Source organism: Lepidochelys kempii, chromosome 2, assembly GCF_965140265.1.
Source record: "Lepidochelys kempii isolate rLepKem1 chromosome 2, rLepKem1.hap2, whole genome shotgun sequence".
Taxonomy (NCBI): Eukaryota; Metazoa; Chordata; order Testudines; family Cheloniidae; genus Lepidochelys; species Lepidochelys kempii.
In genome coordinates this window covers 102,156,595-102,176,448 of record NC_133257.1, presented here as the reverse complement: position 1 = coordinate 102,176,448, position 19,854 = coordinate 102,156,595, and the positions used below count along the sequence as shown (strand labels likewise).

Genomic DNA, 19,854 nt, shown 5'->3' with positions numbered 1-19,854 from the left:
GAACGGAGCACAGGACAAGGCTAGAACAAAGCAGAATTAACCATAACTGTGCAGAGAAGATCTTACATTCTCTGTGGATAGCACATCTTTTTCTAGTTCCTAAATTTTAGTTCAAGTACGTAAGTGATAGAATCCAACCTCCTCCGGCAGATTTTACAAAATGAGCCTCTAGATCGCTATGAAGCTATCTCTAGGGAAAACGTATCCACTAGGGAAGATGCATGCAGACCCAATGGGCACTGCTATTCTAGAAGGTTCCAAACACTGCACTGCTAAGGGACTGAGTTCCACAGGTGAGACGAGGTATTTCTGAAATTTGAAACAAAGAAAATTTAGGTTTCTTCAACATCAAATTTTTGAAACTAGATGATATAAATAGCATAGAAGATTAAACAGATATGAATCTTGAAATGTTATTACATTCTCATTGAAAACACTTTCATGTTATCTGAAAGCAGGATTAAACTCATTCTTATTTGATGCTTTTAAATAATTTTTACTTGAATTTACAAAAGGTAAATATTTATTTTCTTGTTACTGCCCTTGACTCTCAGTAACCTATTTGCCAAAAATGCAGGGATTCATTTGTATCAGCAGATCAGAATAGAGGGGTATGTCCATTTTTAGCTAATATTATTAAATTGTTTATGTTCTCCATTATTAACTTTATAGCTCTGCCTCATTTACTCACCCTTCTGCGCAAAAGCACATACACTCAAGAAATTAAGTAACATTCATATCACATTCTCTGTTTCAAAAATTAAAAATGAGGTTAAGAATTACCTCTTCTTTCTCATGTAGCATAATATGAGCTTTGAGACTAGCCACTCTGGAGAATTTCTTGTTGCACACAGGACATGTAGGATCTTCCCCATTGTGAGTACATTTGTGAAGTGTCAGGTTGAACTCAACATTAAATGACATTGGACACTGGTCGCACCGATGAGGCTGTTTGGGGAAACAAGATAAAGATAAATATATTAGGTCTAATCTTCTCACAGATATAGACTATAATATACACTAAAAAAATCCACATAATAATTAAAACAAAAACAGGCAATTCAAGAACCTATCTACAATAATGACACAAGAGAATCCTCCTGATTATTTTCTCTCCTCATGGTTCCAGGTCAACAGAAATTCTGACTCCCCAATTTTTCATAATTCCATTTGATTTTTTTTGGGGGGGTTGGGGGGGGCAGGAGAAACTGGCAAGAGAGAAGAGTGGAGACAAAAATTAAATCTCTGTCTAAAATGTAAATAATAATCCCGAACTCCTCCTCTGTGCTCAACCAATCATCTGACCAGAAAAGCAGAGAGCATTTAAGAGAATTACTGTCTTGCTTATTCCAAGGTTTACTGTGCTACTCTACAATTTTGTTTGCAATCATTTTTCATTTACTATCAAAAATCCTGATTAAAAGGTATCTTTTTACCAGTTTCCTTAGCCCACCTAAATACTTTGCAGAGACAATGGATTATCTGTGGATACCTAAGCAAAAACTGCTTCAACTGGGGATAAGATCATAGCTGAAATGCTATCCAATGCAAGGTTTCCCTCATTCCTTACAGACTGCACATGTGATGAGGCAGAAGTAAAAAAGAAATTTTGTCCAACCAAACTGCAAAGTTTGGCTGTCAGCACCATTACTGAACACAGTTAAATGCGTCTTCAACCTCATCTATTAAAATGCTGGATTTAACTTTTGATGTATTAATATTTTTTAGATTTTTATCTAGATTTACTGAAATACATACCTTGTCATTTCGTTCATGATCCCTCATGTGGCGCTGGAACTGTGTCACTTTTGAAAAGGATAGCAAACAGATCTCACACTTATGGAAGCTTGGTACTTGGTAGGAACAATTACTGTTCTCTGTATTCAGTGTCAGAACACCATCTGCAAAATACGCATTAAACACTTTTGTACAAAGTTTTATTTTCAATTTTTAAATTAGGTTTAAAAAAAAAACCCACAAGTGTGGTCTGAAGTGGCAAAGACCCATGGAAACTTTAAAAAAATTTGAACCGGATTTGCAAGATCTCAGGAACAGGAAGGAAAATGTTCCTGCTTCAGATGACCCAGAAATTAATCACCATTCCAAACTTTTTATCTCCCTATTAATTTGTAGCTTTATGGACATACTTTTCCCTTTATTTTTAAAATTGATTCTCTCTCCCTTCTTGCTTCTGTATAAAAAGCCCACAGAAACAGGGGACAGAGAAAAAGAATAGCATAAAGCTGTAAAATGAAAAAAATTCCCTTCCAATCTCTATGTTATAGTGAACATGTTTACTTCCAAAGGGGGGGGGGAAAAAAAAGTTGTGGGTAACCATTTAAGACAGTATAGTTAATAGTCCCGAATGTACAATGCCATTTGTAAAAGTCCACGTAGGTGGCTGTACAATGAACCTTCACTCTCTGTAAACAAGCATCAATAAAAACAAAAACCACAAATGTAAAACCCTCAGACACGATTACAATACTACTGAATTTTAAAAAATAAAAATAAAAAATATATATGCAGGCACCTCTTCTCTCCCCCACCTTTGGTCCCTGCAATCTCTCCATTTCACCAGTCACATCTTGAGAGCTGTGTAGTCAATACTGATTGTTCAAGATGGTTGAGAGACATCAATCCATCAGAGTGTTCTTGCACTTACATTCAAAAGAGAAGTAACATTTTTTATAGGCCAATCCAATTAAGACCCTGTTCCCCTTTCCTGCTGTGAAAACTCATAAGGTGATATAAACCCTGAAATATAGTTTGAGGTTTGCATATCTTGTTGCAGAAAATGGTTGGAGTATTATTGAATCTTGCTTTGTATGTAAGCTGTTCTTCAAAATTGTTTTACCAAACTATCCAGAAAATGGAAATCTCGGCTCTAAGGAAATTTAAATATTTAAATTTTGGAAGACATTATATGACTATAAATGTTATCTGGCTTGTTTTTGAAAAATTCAATGGAAAAACTTAGCAGCAGATTTTTAAAAAGCACCTGGTTTAAGATCCTTCAAAGTTTTATTTACAAACAACATCCTGAACTCTAAATTGACTCATGATGTACTATCAGAGCACATGTTCTTCAGGACCAGAGTTTTGTAAATATACCACTTCTCTTCCTATCAAAACAGAACAAAGTGTGTCAGTGATGACAAAGAAATGGAGAAAAAATTGCTAATACTAGTTACAAAAGCATGGGATGAGGGATGAAGTCATGGCTCCCACTCTCCCCTCACAGCAGTCACAATCCTCTGAAAAGGTTGCAGTTGAGGGAGGCCACGGTAAAAGTCTATGGGACAGGGTTTTTCAGCAGTAAGACCTTGACTGTGAATACAATCCAATGACAAATCAGAAGCAGCTCAGACATAACCATCTCCAGAAGAAAAATGAGGACTCATGTCTTTGCACTTGCTTTGCCACATCAGAATGGTGCTGAAGCACTGAAGATAAGCACTAAACAAATTATTTATATATGCAGAGTAATAGGAAGAGTGGAAAACAAAAGCCTTCTGATTAATTTCTGCTTCACATAATTGTGTTATAATTAGGAGGAAAAGAGTCTGTCTAGATATGACAAATATCTAGCCTCTATAAATTTAAACCTTTTGCATACTTTCACCTACTGATTCATCCAGTGCTGTAGAAATTCTCTGTAGCTTGTGAACATTACCAGTAACAAGAACTCTTTCCCTCCCTGAAGTGGTCAAAATTCTTAGAAAACCTAGCAGCACAGCTCCAGTTACAAGGGACTTTTATCTTATTGTACTTGGGATAGCACACTTACTCAAGTGGCATACAAAGAAGATCAGTCACTAGTCAACCAGTCCTTGTAAATTCTAGTTAGATACATTGATGAGAGGGGAGAGAAAAGAAGAGTAAGAGAGCCAAATTGTGCAAAGTCATTTTTTAAAATTCAGCAGTGTTTTATGCATACATATATCATTATATAGTTATCTATATAGAAATGTACTAAAATTACTTTCAGAATTCAATATGAGGATTCAAAGTGCTGTTAGAACCAGAAACAATAATGAAGCCAAATATTATCCTAACAAGATTTTTTGTAGGTAAAATTCTGTTTTTAATTTTTTTCATTCTCACAAAGCAATAATAAGTAACAGTCAGCAGTCTCTTCATACTTCTCCCACCCCTTGAAAGCACATGATCCCCAAGGACCAGTCACATATTTGTATTTATCTCCCTACTTTGTCTTCCTCTCTCACCCACCCACTAAATCCACAAATATGTTCAATTACATGCACATACATCCCACCCAAATACGCAACCATCTACCCACAAGCTATTCTTGCCCTCCTGTCTATCAGCAGTTAACTGCAGCAGCTTCTGGGCCACTCTGCTCTCCAACTTCCTCTCCCACCATTTCCAGATGGTAATCAACACTAAGAATTTCAATCAGAAGAGGACTCGGCAGCTGCTATCGAAGATTCAAAGTGTAATATTCTCTCGCTAGTCCAATTCCACTATTAAGCAGTTTGGACTAGTTAGAGGTTCTAACTGACTGAAAGGATATGAATGCTAGTTAATTTACTCTTCCTTTACATTTTGACAAAGCTGAAGTTCTATAATACAATCATAGATATTTAGGGCTGGAAAGGATCTTGAGACGTCATCTAGTACAGCTCCCAGCACTGAGAAAGGAAGGACCAAGTAAACCTAGACCATCTTTGACAAGTGTTTGTCTAACCTGTTCTTAAAAACTTAGAATGACTAGGATTCCATAATGCCCCTTGATAAAAGACAGTTACCTTTTCCATAACTGGTGTTCTTCAAGATGTGTTGCTCATGTCTATTCCACAATAGGTGTGCGTGTTCGCCATGTGCACTGGTGCTGGAAGTTTTTCCCCTAGCAGTACCCGTAGAGGGGGAGTGCCCACCGCAACCCCTGGAGTGACGCGGTATAAGTGCCTGGCGCGGTATAAGGGGAGCTGCGTGCTCCCCCCACCCTCAGTTCCTTTTTGCCAGACAACTCCGACAGAGGGGAAGGAGAACGGGGTGTGGAACAGACACGAGCAACACATCTCGAAGAACACCAGTTACGGAAAAGGTAACTGTCTTTTCTTCTTCGAGTGATTGCTCATGTGTATTCTATAATAGGTGATTCCAAGCTATATCTGTTGGAGGTAGGAAGGATTTCACAAGTTCCCAGGACGGAGGACAGCCCTGCCGAACCCGGCATCATCCCTGGTTTGGGGGATGATCACATAGTGCGAGGTGAACGTGTGACCCAAAGACCACGTGGCAGCCCCACAAATGTCCTGCATGGGGACCTGGGCCATGAAGGCAGCCAACAAGGCCTGTGTCCAAGCCGAGTGTGCCCTCTCAATGGGTGGCGGGGAGACACCCACCAGCTCATAACAGAAATGGATGCACGAAGTGATCCAATTGGATAGCCGCTGAGTGGAAATCGGCTGGCGCCTCGCGTGCTCAACCGAGGCGGCGAACAGTTGCGAGGACTTTCTGAACAGCTTGGTCTGCTCGAGGTAGAAAACCAGAGCCCGCTGCACATTGTGTAGAGACAGCGCTCCTCACTGGACGCGTGAGGCTTGGGGCAGAGGACCGGTAGAAAAATCATCTACTACATGGTAGGCGGAGACCACCTTTGGGAGGAACGCGGGGTGTGGGTGAAGCTGGACCTTGCCCTTATGAAAGGCCGTGTACAGCGGCTCGGAGGTCAGGGCCCTGAGCTCCAAGACTCACCTGGCCGACGTGATTGCAACCAGGAAGGCCACCTTCCACGAGAGGTGAGATCAGAAGCACGTGGCCAGCGGTTCAAACGGGGGCTCCGTGAGACGAGCCAACACCAGGTTTAGGTCCCACTGTAGGACTGGGGGTCTAGAATATGGAAAAATATGGTCCAAACCCTTAAGGAGCCAGCCAGTCATAGCATGGGAAAATTACATGTGCCCTTGCACTGGCGGATGGAAGGCCAATATGGCTGCCAGGTGCACCTTGACTGATGAGGGCGCCAGGCCCTGGGCCCTCAGGTGGAGGAGTTAATCAAGAATAAGATGGATTGGGGCGGCCACAGGGGAGACACACTGGTCCGCCACCCACCTAGAAAACCAGGACCACTTCGCCAAATAAGCGTGGTGAGCGGAGGGCCATCTACTTTTGAGGAGAATGCACTGAACCTGTTCTGACACGTTCTTTCCTCTCCACCTAATCACTGAGCAGCCACGCCGTGAGGTGAAGAGCCGCTAGTTTGGGATGAAGGAGGCGGCCCTGGTCTCAGAGAGCAGGTCCGGGCAGAGCAGCCACGGCCACGGCGGAGCTACCACGAGGTCCGTGAGGGTCCCGTACCAATGCTGCCTGGGCCACACCAGGGCAATCAGGATGACCCAGCCTTGTCCGTGTTTATCTTCTCCAGGACCCTGCTGATTAGAGGGAACGGGGCAAAGGTGTAGAGAAGCCGGCCTGTCCAGGACAGGAGAAAGGCATTGGAGATAGTGCTCCTCCCCAGGCCCTCCCGGAGCAGAAGCAGGGGCATCACCAGTTCTGCCAAGTAGCGAATAGGTCCACCTGGGGAGTTCCCCACCTTTGGGAGAGCTGGTGGGCCACTTCTGGGTGAAGGGACCACTCGTGTTGTGAGGAAAAGTCCCTGCTCAAGCAATCCACCCTCTTGTTCCGGGCGCCCGGTAGGTGGAAGGCCTTCAGGTGGATGTTGTGGGCTATACAGAAGTCCCAAAGCCTGAGGGCTTCGTGGCAGAGGGCAGAGGATCGGGCCCCACCTTGCCTGTTGATATAGAACATAGAGGCCATGTTGTCCGTTAGGACCCTGACTACCTTGCCCTCCAGGTGCGAGCGGAAGGCCATACACGCCAGCCGCACCGCCCTGAGCTCCTTGATGTCTATATGTAGAGTCAGGTCTTGAGCCGACCACAGGCCTTGGGTCTGAAAGTTCCCCACCTGGACCCTCCAACACAGGTCCGATGCATCGGACACCAGCTCCAACAGCGGGACCTTGTTCCTGAACAGGACCCCTTGGAGCATGTTGTTTGGGGCAGGCCACCACCATATGGAGGTGATCACAGAGTCCGGCACGGTGAGGACCTTGTCCATCCTGTCTGTGGCCTGGGAGAACTTTGAGGCCTACCAGAGCTGGAGGGGCCTCATCCTGAGTCTGGTACGATGAACCACGTACGTGCAAACCGACATGTGACCCAAGAGCTACAAGCAAACCCTGGCTGTTGTCACTGGGAACCTTGTGACCGAGTCGATGAGACCTGTCAGGGTCTCAAATCTGTCTGGCGGAAGAGAGGCCCTGGCCAACGCTGCATCCAGGAGTGCCCCGATAAACTCTATGAGTTGGACCGGGACTAACGTGGACTTGGTGTTGTTTACGAACAGGCCCACAGTGGTGCACATGGACAAGAGGAGCGGCACATGATCCCTCACCTGCAACCAGGAGGTGCCCTTGACAAGCCAATCATTCAAATAGGGAAATATCTGGACCCCCGCCGTGTGAGGTAGGCTGCTACCACAACATGCATTTTGTAAACACCCTGGTGGCAGTGGACAGACCAAATGGGAGGACCATGAATTGGTAGTGATTCTGTCCCACCACGAAAGGAAGGAAGCGTCTGCGCCCCTCGAATATGTGGATGTGGAAGTATGCGTCCTGTACATCGAGGGCAGAGTACCAGTCCCCAGCATCCAGGGAGGGGATGATGGAGGCCAGAGAAACCATGCGAAACTTTGGCCATTGGGATAAGGAAATAATGGGAGTAATAACCCTTGCCCAGTAACTCTTCGGGCACCACCTCTATCGCTCCTAGTCCTAGGAGCTGCCCCCCTCTTGCTTGAGCAGAGCTTCGTGCGAGGGGTCCCCCAAGAGGGATGGGGGGTGGTTGGGTGGGGAGGAAGTAGGCTGGAGGGTGTAACCCCAAGAGATAGTGTTAAGGACCCATCGGTCTGAGGTTAGCAGTGACTATTCCGGGAGGAAAGCACACAACCGGTTGGAGAACGGGAGCTTTATTGGGGGTGGATCCCTGATGAGAACTGGCAGAGTGAGCCCAAGCGTCCCATCAAAAGCGCCTTTTCCCCGCCTGCTTGTCCTTGGAGGACCTAGGCTGGGGGCAGGCCGAGACTGCCTCTGAGGGCGTCTCTTATAGTCCTGCTGCTTCTTATGGGCAGCCTCAGACTTCAGGAGGGCGGTCTGGGTGGGAGTCTGCTGCGGCTTGAACTTAGATTTTGCTGGAGCCGGGACATAGGGGCCCAGAGTTTGGAGGGTCATGCGGGAGTCTTTCATGCCATGCAACCTTGTATCTGTTTCCACCAAAAACAGAGCTTTCCCATCAAACGGGAGATCCTGCATGGAAGACTGCACCTCACAGCCCAGAGAGCAGGAGCCATGACACCCGTCTCATGGACATCACGGAGGCCATGGATCGTGCGGCCGTGCCCGCAGCATCTGAGGCTGCCTACAGGGACGCCCAAGTGGCCGCTGCCCCTTCCTCCACTAGCGCCTTGAACTCGTTCCTATCACGCTCCTGGAGGAAGTCCTCAAATTGGTTAGGGAGCCCCACAGATTTAATTCTTACCAGCCCAGGAGAGCTTGATGATTTGCCACTCGTAACTGGAAGCTCAAAGACTAATACATTTTCCTTCCACAAGAGTCCAGACTCCGAGAGTCTTTGTTCTTTGCAGGGTTGGCTGACCCTTCCTTTCTCTGTGGTTAACTAACTCGGCCACCAGGGAGTTGGGCGCCGGGTGGGTATACAAGTACTCATGCCCCTTAGTGGGTAAAAAGTACTTGTGTTCCGCCTTCTTATAGATGGGGGCCAACGAGGCCGGTATTTGCCACAGGGCATTTGAAATCTTAGCCACCCCTTCATGGAGAGACAAGACCACCCTACCCAGTGCCAGCTGGGACAGCACGTTAAACGGGGGAGTCTAAAGGCTCTTCCATATCCTCTGCCTGGAGATGGAGGCTTGCTGCCTCCCTCTTTAAGAGTTCTTGATGGGCCCTGAAGTCCTCCTGCGGGTCGGAGGGGGGCAATGCCTCAATCGCCTCCTCCAGGCGGAGCAAGGAAGACAGTGCAGTGCTCTGGGTATCGGCCGACATCGGAGGGTCCACCACCTGCTCAGACTCCGGGAACGGTGCTGAGGATGTACATCCCACCGACTCCTTTCTCTGGGGTCTGGAGAGGGAGGCTGACAGCGCTTCCGAAGCTCTGGACACTGAGCAAGCTCCCACCAGGGGCTGCGCTGGAGGCCAGGGTGCCTACTGGTACTATTGAGCTGGCCACAATGCTCCCTGCCACTGCACCTGCTGTGAAACCGGCGGGGCCAGCTGTTCGGGTTGGCTGGCCTGCCCCATCGAAGGACAGCTAAGAATGGAGGCCAGGCTGGCGTAAGATCTGCTGCTGTTTCTGGACCGGGAGGAGAGGCAGTGCTGGGATCTACATCGGCCACAGGACTGCGATCTCAACATGGAGGATCAGTACCAATGGTAACAACTGCTCCATGAACCGAGATGCCGGTGATTGACACCCAGGGCTGCAATGTCTTGGTGGAGACTTGGAGCAGGAGTCCACGTGGGAACGGCGTCGACAACTGTGCCATGACCGTCTGCAGTACCCCTTCCGAGACGAGGACCATTGGTGACGCCTGCCGCGGTCCCGTCAATATTTGCTCCTTGAGGACGAGCGGTGCTGAGAGTCTCAGCTGGATGAAACCCAGACAGACAGTCTGGTCAGCGTCAAGGGCGATCCACACGGACTCTGCCCCAAATGGTGGTTGGGCAGTGAATGGGCGTCAGGAACGTTCCCTCGATCGAAACTGGTACCGGGCCAGAAGCGACTGTGGAGATCCCAGCAGCGGCTTGCCTCTGGAGTGTGGGGCCAACATCGGCAGCGCTCTGGGCACCGGCATGGACATAACATCCCAGGCCGCCTGGAGGGCTTCAGGCGTGGATGGCATCCAGACATCCAGAGAGGCCTGTTCCGAAGGGGCTGGGCTACTCCGCTCAATGTGAGTCGGAGGCCTGGGGCCCAGTGGGGATCGAGGACTGCCTGACGTGGGCCTAGCCTCTGTCCCAGACTTCCCTCAGTGCCGCTGCAAAGAGGGAGTCTTCCTAGCACTCTTGGCGTGCCCTGTGGACGGGGAGCAGTGCCGACTGTCGATGGCACTGGAGGGTCGCCGTGTACCAACGCCACAGTGCCAGGTACCACTTCGGAGCGGCATGCCGGAGTCGGGGTCAGCGCCAACTCCATCAGGATGACCCAGAGCCTAATGTCCCTTTCTCTTTTGGTCCGAGGCTTAAACGACTAGCAAATCTTGCATCTTTCACTAATATGAGTTTCTCCCAAACAGTCTGCGTTTGAGTCACTTCTTGGCATAGAACGCCTACAAGAGCCACACGACTTAAACCCCAGGGCACGGGGCATGCCCTGGGCCGGGCTCACTGACTAACTAAACAGCTAACTACAGGTACTAACACTGAACAAATGAACAGTTCTGGGGAGGAGCTACAGCAAAGCTGGAGCAGAGTAATTCCGACGCATCTTCACTGGTAGCAAGAAGGAGGGTTGGGGGAGCGCACAGCTCCCCTTACACCGTGCCAGGCAGGCGCCACTCCAGGGGTCGCCCCCCCCTTACGGGCACTGCTAGGGGAAAAACTTCCGGTACCGGTGCACGTGGAGAGCACGCACACCTATTGTGGAATACACATGAGCAATGACTCAAAGAAGAACCTACTCCAGTGCTCAGCTATGCTTATAGTTGTAAAGAGGAGACTATTGGGAAAACTTTCTAACAGCGCCTAATGTATTTGAAGGCTGTTATCCAGTCTCCTCTCAATCTTCTTTTCTCAAGACTAAACATGCCCAGGTTTTATTTTTTAACCTTTCCTCACAGATCAGGTTTTTGAAACCTTTATCATTTTTATAGCTTTCCTCTCAACTCTCTCCAATTTGTCCACATCTTTCCTAAAGTGTGGCACCCAGAACTGGACACAGTACTCCAGCTGAGGTCTTAATAGTACCAAATAGAGTGCAACAATGGCCCACGCCGCTCCAGGCCAATGCGGGCTGCACGAAGCAGCGCGGGCCAAGGGACATGCTGGCCGCCCTTCCCGCAGCCCCCATTGGCCTGGAGCGGCGAACCACAGCCAGTGGGAGCCGTGATTGGCCAAACCTGCAAACGCAGCAGGTAAACAAACTGGTCCGGCCTGCCAGGGACTTTCCCTGAATAAGCGGCGGATCAGCTTTGAGAACCACTGTTCTAAGGAACCTGGTTTGAGTCTTTCCTCCTGTAAGAAAGATTGCTCCCACAAAAAGATTTAAATCTGTGCTTTCTTCTGTAATGGAACCCCATTCTGAACATTTATCAAGCTGTCCAATTCACCTTTTATCGATGAAGGTGGCACACTTTGTGGCAATTACTTCAGCATATAGGAGCATTAATGATTACCCTCCCTACATGGTTTTTCATATGGAGAGTAACTATGAGACCTCACCCGTTCTTTATTCCAAAAGTATTGTTCAACTTTGTATCAATTTATTAACTTGTCAACTTTCTTTCCAACTCCTCATTTATCTTCAGCTAAAATTATTTCACACTTTGTGTTAGGAACCAGGGCCCACAGCACAGCCAGGCTCTGGGTAGCCGAACACTTTGACAGCTGGTTTATAATAGGCAGCCTGGTTGGCTACACTGTCTGATTGGTTAGATGAGCCAGCAGGCTGGCTCTCAAGACCAGCAGTAGCTTCTCAAAGCATTTGTCCATGGCTGCTATAGCTCCTGTGTGTACTTGTTCCCAGCCTTGCTCCGGTCTTGCACCCAAGCTTTGTCTCACTCCAGGTAACACAGTTCTGACCCTCAGCGCCAATATCTTTCTGACACAGATAGCAGGACACTTACAGATCTTGTAGGCCCAGGTTACTGCCCTACAGGCATAGAATGCAGTCCTCCTGCAAGCTCAGGTTGTGCCACCTTTAGTGCCAACTCCCATGCCCCATGAGCCCAAGCTTCCCCTACCTGACAAGTTCAATGGCAAGCATGACAAAATCTGTGGGTTCCTAAGTCCGCATCGTCTCCTATTTCTGCTATGTCCAGTCGTACCCCACTAACCAACCCCAAGTGGGACCGTCAACCAGCTTAATGGGGAGGCCCTGGTTTGGGAGTCTCTGCTCCTGGAAAAATCAAGCCCGCTTTTGGGATAATGTGAGGTCTTCATTCAAGTTATGGTGGTGATCTTTGATGCTGCGAGAGCACAGCCAAACCCACACTTTGGGTGTTGCCACAGGGACACCAGCCAGTTGCTAAATTCTGACACTTGGTAGTAGACACTCAGCACTATCAATTCCTGCTCAACTTAAATGGTGAAATTAAAGATGAACTAGCACAGGTGGAATCCTTGTCTGGCCTCGATGCCTGACTCAACTTATGCATCAGGACTGATGACTGCCTGACCAAACATCACCCGGAAAAAAGGTGGTCCTCTCAGCTCCAGCCAGTCCTGCTAGCTCCAGAGCCCTCATCATCCATTACCCAAGCCCACGCAAGTTGATACAGTCTGGCCCCATCTCTCTGGTGAGGAAAAGAACAGATGCCAGGCATCATGGCTATGCCTACACCATAGGGAATCATGATTCTGCATCAGACCGCCCTACCAATGCCCAATCTATGCCCAGATCAGGAAATGCAAAGCTCCAGCCCTGCTAGGGGTCCAAGCTGGGCTGACACTTCCCCCTCTCCCACTGACCCACACCAACACTTGCCCATCGGCTCCCTGGTGATGCCCAATCAGCACCCAACACATCTCCCTCTCTGGCTCCAGCACCCTGTGATGCCCAACACCAACTTAGAGGCCCTGGTGGACTTGGATGCCTCAACCAATTTCATAGATCTGGAATTTCCCCAAACACACAATACCCCAACCCAGCACAAGGACTCCCCCAGATTAGTAAATTCCATAGACAGGTCACTCTTTCAATTGGGACTGGTCACCCACCACATAGCATCCTTGGAGGTCACACTGAAGTCCTTCATTTTGGGTTAATTCATGGACTGCTTTCATCAGTTGTCCTTAGCATCCCCTGGGCAACTGCTGGCAGTCAGGCACAGTACACTTTGACTCCCCATCTTGCCAACAATCCCGTTTACCTGACAGACACCCCAGGACCAGCAACCCTTTTCAGTCTACTCAGTCTACCCTTTTCAGTCCTCAAAATAATTCAGAGGTGTGAAGACAGTATTCAGAGGATCCTAGAAACCCCCCCAACCTCTCCAATGGCTCCAGGAATTCCTGTTAAACATCAACACTATGCTGACATGTTCAACAAAACAAAAGCCAACATTCTACCACCTTATGGCAGCTGTGACTGTCTTATTGACCTCAGCCAGGAGCAGAGGTTCCCTTCAGGTGCATTTACAATAGAACCTCAGAGTTACGAACACCTCAGGAACGCAGGCTGTTCAGAACTCTGATATGTTCATAACTCTGAACAAAATGTTATGGTTGTTCTTTCAAAAGTTTACAACTGAACATTGACTTAATTCAGCTTTGAAACATTACTATGCAGAAGAAAAACGCCGCTTTTAACAATCTTTATTTAAATGAAACAAGCACAGAAACAGTGTCCTTACCCTTGTCAAATCTTTTCGGGGGGGGGGGGTGTGTCTGCTGCTACCTGATTGCGTGTTTCCAAATGAGGTGCGTGGTTGACTGGTCAGTTCGTAACTCTGACATCCTACTGTACTCCTTCTCTGAACCCAAACTACAGGCACTCTGGAACTATCTTGAGGAAAACCTGAAGAAAGAGTTCATTTGCGCCTCCACGTCCCCAGCAGAGGTCCCACTGATCTTTGTGGCGAATACAGATGGCTCCCTTTGGCCTGGTGTGGACTATCAAGCTACGATCCAAAACCAGTACCCATTACCACTGTGATGCTATATAATTGAAGATGACCATTTACATCAGTGTTTCTCAAACTTTTTTATTGATGACCCCTTTCACACAGCAAACCTATGAGTGCGACCCCCCCTTATAAATTAAAAACACTTTTTTTGTATTTAATACTATTACAAATGCTGGAGACAAAGCAGGGTTTGGGGGTGGAGGCTGACAGCTCACGACCCCCCATGTAATGACCTTGTGACCCCAAGGGACCACAACCCCCAGTTTGAGAACCCCTGATTAATATCATTGATATTACCACTGTTATACAACTGAAACAAGTCTTGTACAAAGTATATCAAGTAAGGTGTCATTGGAAAGGTTGTAATATGTCAAGTGTGATTATCCGGTTTAAATCCATGTATCATCGCTGTATCTGAAGTTATGAATATTGACTATAAATTTGTATCTGTTCTTGGGGTGATATGCACAAGGTAGTTTATATCCAGTCGTGCAAGCTCATTGTGAATAGCCTATTCAACACTCCCGGTGGAATTCCGTGCCAAAAAATTAAAAATTCTGCACATAATATTTTAAAATTCTGCAAAATTCTGTGTATTTTGTCAAAAATAACACAATATAATCATGCCAGTTTCAATTATTTGGTCATTTATTTCAAAATAGCAGTCAGCAAGTATGTCTATAAAAATACAGATTCCCCCCCCCCCCCCCCCCCCGCCCCAAAAAAAGAAAAAGAAAAGATTCAGGAAATGTTTTTTTGACAAATAGATTCCTTACTAGGCAAATGAACACAGAACTTTGAGTAATTAACAAACCACAATACAGAAACATATTTCCCACACCCCTCAGAAGTAGAGCAAAGGCTTGGGGTGGGAGGAGTATGAAATGGGGGGGTTGGGAGAGATTGTTAGGGAAACTCCTCCATGCAGACCCTGACTAACTCCTAGCCTCTTCCATTCCGTCAGGTGTGTCCCTGCACCACCCCTCCCAGTATGTGGCCCTGCAACCCATCCCACCCTCTCCATTCAGCCCCTGGCTCAATGCTGCCACCGCACTGGCTCCTGAGCCTCCACCTCAGTCTGTCCTCCCCACTAGCCCTTCTGAACCCCAATCTGTGAAACCCCAGCAGCTCCATGTTCCCCACTCTGTCTGCCCCCCCTTCGCCCCGCACATATCCCGTACCTCCTAACCTGGCTCTGCGGGCAGGATGTTGGGATGCACGCAGCCAGCTGCTGACTGTTATTGCCGGTCAGCTGCTGTTGGCTGTTCTGGTGCCACAGTGGCCTCTGGTGGGCGAAAGACAGAACTGTAGCACTTCTTGGGCAAAACGTATTTTCTGCGCAGAAAAAAATTCTGTGCTGGACATGAGTTCTGTGCGTGAATAGTGGTGCAGAATTCCCCCAGGGGCAATTCAAGCTTGATAGAATATTAAGAAGAATCAATTTTCCAGACAACTCTTCCTAAGTATGCCTAAGACTGCAAGCAAAACATGTAAGGGCATGAGATGTGGACAAGTGACCTTGGAGTTCATCAGTTACTTTCCATACACAGGGGCTGTGGGCTTTGTTTGGGACAGTAAATTTCCATTGTAGAGCATATAAAAGACACCTGAGACATCTCCATTTTCCCTCATTCCTGCTCCAATTCTCTGGACTGTGGATTTATAACTAAATGGAGTATTTTGAACAATGGACTAAGAACCTTCCAATCTTTTGGAAGTTACCAGACTTTTGAAAGCCACCAAACTATTCCAACACTGCTACAAACCTGACCTAAGGACTTTGCAATTATGATCTTTTAACCACTTTTTCTTTTATTAATAAATTCTTAGTTTACTAAGGATTGGGTGACAATGTGATATTTGGGTGAGACGAAATATATATTGACATGGGGGTAAGTGTCTGATCCTTTAGGATTAGTAAAAACTAATGTCTGGGGAATTGGGTTTTCAGTAACCTTTCACTGTCTGGATGGGAACCAATGGCTGGAATGCCTAACAGGGACTGTGTTTAGCTTCTTGTTAACGAATATTATGCTACATAAGCTCTTTTGCTACTGGTTTAGTGAATCTAATTATAGATTAAAGCACTAGTATTGGGGGTTGTCTGCCCTGTTTCTTGCAGTCTGCCTTGAGTGTGGCATTCTCAGTGTGGTCCATTCTAGACATCTGGTCACAACACTTGCTACTGAGCTGTTTCAAAAACTCCACTCTGCCCAGATCTTCACAAAACTAGACCTCCGTGGAGCTTACAACCTGGTGAAGATCCAGGAAGTAGAAAAATGGAAGACCACTTCAAGTATTTGGTCATGCCATTTGGGTTGTATAATGCTCCAGTGACCTTCCAGCAATTCACAAATGACATATTTAGGGATATGCTGGACCAATTTGTCATCATTTACCTGGACATCCTCATTTTCTCCAAAAGTCAGGACCGCCATAATCATTGTGTATGCACTGTTTTGGAGAGACTCCACCAAAACTAACTCTACATGATGCTCGAGAAATGGAAGTTTGATAAGGACACACTGAAATTCTTGCGATTTATTGATTCGCTCAAGGGACTCACCATGCACCAAGGTCTAGGCCACACCCATGTATCTATGCAGAGTACAGCGATTCCTAAGATTGGCAAATTTCTACAGGTGATTTATTAAAGGTTTCTCTGGCCTGGTTGCAACCATAACAGTACTCCTGTAAAAGGGAGTCTGGTTTGCTTGATCCACAGAGGCTCAGTCGCCCTTTGAATGACTGAACAAAGCATTTACCTCAGCCCCCATCCTAATTCACCCAATCCCACTAAAGGTTGATTTGCCACATGTGCAGTGTTATCTTAACATGCGATACCCCCCCGCATCCTTTTTATTCTCAAAAACTAACCCCAGCAGGAAAATATACAATATCTGGGACTAGGAGCTACATGTGATCAAGGCAGCTTTCAAGGAGTGGTGCTATCTCCTATAAGAAGTCCAATTCTTGATCCAAGTCCCGAGGGACCAGAAGAACCTGGAATACCTAATGGATTACTATATGCCTTAACCAATGCTAGATCCACTGGTCCCTCTTCTTTCCTCACTTCAACTTTCTTGTAACCTGTTGCCTGGAGACAAGAAATGGGAAACAGATAAATATGTCGAACTTGGCAAAGAGCCTTCTGCCACCACGCTCAAGATGTCAAATGTCATCAACAGGACAACTGACAACAATCTGTTGCCCTACATTTGCTCCAAGCTCCCCAACAACCCAATTGCAGCTCAGATCCACCAGATCCCAAACAATGTGGGTATCCGAACCATCTCCAAGTTCCAATGCCAGAATGGCCTCTTATCACAAGGGTTCTTATTTATGATCCAGAGGGACAACCCAGGCTTCAGGTATTGACACGATACCACGATTCACTGCTTCAGGGCCATTTTGGCCAATTCAAGACTTGGAATCTAATCTCCAGGAGCTTCTGGTGACCAGGCCTATGAGTTTACATCAAGGATCATAAAAGGTCTTCTGACCTCTGCGCCCATACCAATATCGCACCATCAAAACCCTTAGGTCTCCTCTAGTCCTTTGGAATCTCACCCATCTTCCACAACTTTTCAAAGATAATTGTTAATGGCTTAGATATCTCCTCAGTCAGCTGCTATTCTAACTTGTCTAAGTAATTCTTAACTTGTTCTTTCCCTATTTTAGCCTCTGAGCCTACCTCATTTTCACTTGCATTCATTAAGGTAGATGTCCAATTGCTACTAAACTTTTTGGTGAAAACAAACAAAAAAAAGTCATTTAGCACTTCTGCCATTTCCACATTTTCTGTTATTGTTTTCCCCCTCTCCTTGAGTAACAGACCTACCCTGTCCTTGCTTCCCATGTATTTGCAGAATGTTTTCTTGTTACCCTTTAAGTCTCCAGCTAATTTAATCTTGTTTTGTGCCTTGGCCTTTCTAATTTTGAGCCTGCATACTTGTGTTATTTGTTTATATTCATCCTTTGTAATCTGACCTAGATTCTACTTTGTGTAGGATTCTTTTTTGAGTTTCAGATCATTGAAGATCTCCCGCTTAAGCAAGGGTGGTCTGTTGCAATACTTCCTATCTTTCCTACACAGTGGGATAGTTTGCTCTTGTGCCCTTAATAATGTCTTCAGCTCATATGTTTACAAAACATTACTAGTTAGTGAATGTTTCTAGATCAAATGTCTGTTTTGGAATAAGTCCTGGATCCCAACTCTATTTAAGGTAATTATGAGTGGGATCCACATGTGCAGTATTCAAAGAAGAAAGAGTGGTTACTTACTTTATAGTAACTATGGCTCTTTGAGATGTCTGAACACCATGGATCCTACAACTCTCCCTCCTTCCCTACAGCCTGGAGTCTTATATATCTTGGATTGTGGGTAGTGAAGGAACTGAGTGTCAGTTAGGGTTGCTCTGCTCTTGAAGTCCTAGGGAGGGGAAGCTCAAGGGGGTGCGGCGCACAATCTTGACCCCCTAATGGACACTCAGTGAAAATGTGGCACCTCAGCACAGTAGCTGGTAACATCACTGGGCTCTACATTTTGGAGAACAGATACTATAAGGTAAGTAACTGCTCTTTTCAATAACTACTGTATAATTAAGATGTAATCGTGAGAGTTGGGGACCCTTACCACCTCATAGGATCAGAATCAGAATTCAGTTTCTTTTGAAACAAAGAAATTGCTGTCTGAACTCGAAAAAATATCACCAGTTTTGTCTAGTTTTTACTGGGACCACCCCCCAACCAATCAATTTTTATAGATTTTAAGCTTCTATTTAAAAAAAAATGTTTTAGCCTAAATCTCTGTAAATATAATCTTTTAAATGTATATTCAAAGTAAACTGATAAAAAAAATGCTTTCCCAATATGCAGACAGCTTCAATACCTCTTCTTTTGATTATAGCATATACTTAGCAGCAAAGCGAAACAAACAAGACTCTTGTCCGTTTCTCTTCTGCTATTCAGAGATTGCAGGCAACAATGAATCATGCTGCAGTTGTTTATGGAAAGCTAAGAATTTGCAGAAAGGAGGGGGAACCTATTTATAGAGGAGGAAAACCCCAGAAGAAAAAACAAAAAATGAGGCTGGAGATCAGAGTAAAGCAGTAGAGACAGCATTTTCTCCTCCCTACGCGTGAACCAAACAGAAGTCTCAAGGCAATGGTAAAGTATGGACATGCACCCCCTACTCCATATGAACAGTGTAGGCAGAATTCATTATTTTTTTCTTTGAGAATGTTGACAAACATCCATTTTTATCTTTAACTGATATTTTAGCAATTTCAATTTTCAGTTTCACAGCAAGGCTGCAGGGGACTGCCTGTGTCACTGCGGGCTAATGACAGTGGAGTGCAAGGAGCTCATTGTGGGGCCAGGGTTAGGTGATCCCTGCAGGTGCTATGTGCCGGGAAGGCTGTGCTTGCTCAGTGGAGCTGAGACCCTCCCCTGGCTGAGACCACAACAAGGACTATGAGCCCCAAGCCACGGGGGAAGCCACACTGCTGCTGAACAGGGATGGCCCCTGCACTCCCAGCCAGTAAACGTGTCAGGAAGGCTGCAATGGCATGGCTGCAGAGAGCTCCCTATGCAGCCAGAAGGCCAGTGACAACGGTGTCACAGGGGCTTCCTCATGCAGCCAAAGGCCCAGGATAGCCGATCTCTGTCGGTGCTAGGTGCAGTGGAAGATGCACTCCCTGACTGATATTGATGGATTTTATTTCTGTGTCAAATGAAATTAACATTTACTGACAACTATTAATTTATTTCATATCCTGCCACGCCTGTAGGTGAGTAGTCTCCATGGGTTACAAAATGATGTAAACACTTTTCTTCCAGAAAAAAACAAAAACAAAGAACAGGGGATGAAGCTTCAAGTTTACCACATAACTACCAGCCAGAGGTTTATGGAACTCCTACACAAGGTCCAGGGACAGCCACCTGGAAGAGCTCCCAACAGCC

At 46.3% G+C, this 19,854-nt stretch overlaps 1 protein-coding gene across 15 annotated transcripts in view; it reads right to left on the bottom strand.

Moving 5' to 3' along the window:
• Window positions 1–19,854, bottom strand: part of ZNF236 (zinc finger protein 236) — a 232,124-nt gene that overhangs the window by 206,622 nt on the left and 5,648 nt on the right. For 12 of the 15 annotated variants that reach the window (XR_012157275.1, XR_012157274.1, XR_012157278.1 and 9 more), the window contains 2 exons: window positions 1,759–1,901; window positions 784–948 (listed from right to left, as the gene is read on the bottom strand). Coding sequence is in view for 2 of the 15 variants with exons in the window: in XM_073331780.1 (XP_073187881.1) it covers window positions 784–948; window positions 1,759–1,901 (308 nt within the window). In the remaining 13 variants the exon portion in view is untranslated. Of the gene's footprint in view, window positions 1–783; window positions 949–1,758; window positions 1,902–2,533; window positions 3,426–19,854 lie in introns of those variants that run through there. The other 3 variants (XR_012157281.1, XR_012157280.1, XR_012157284.1) reach the window with 3 other exon arrangements.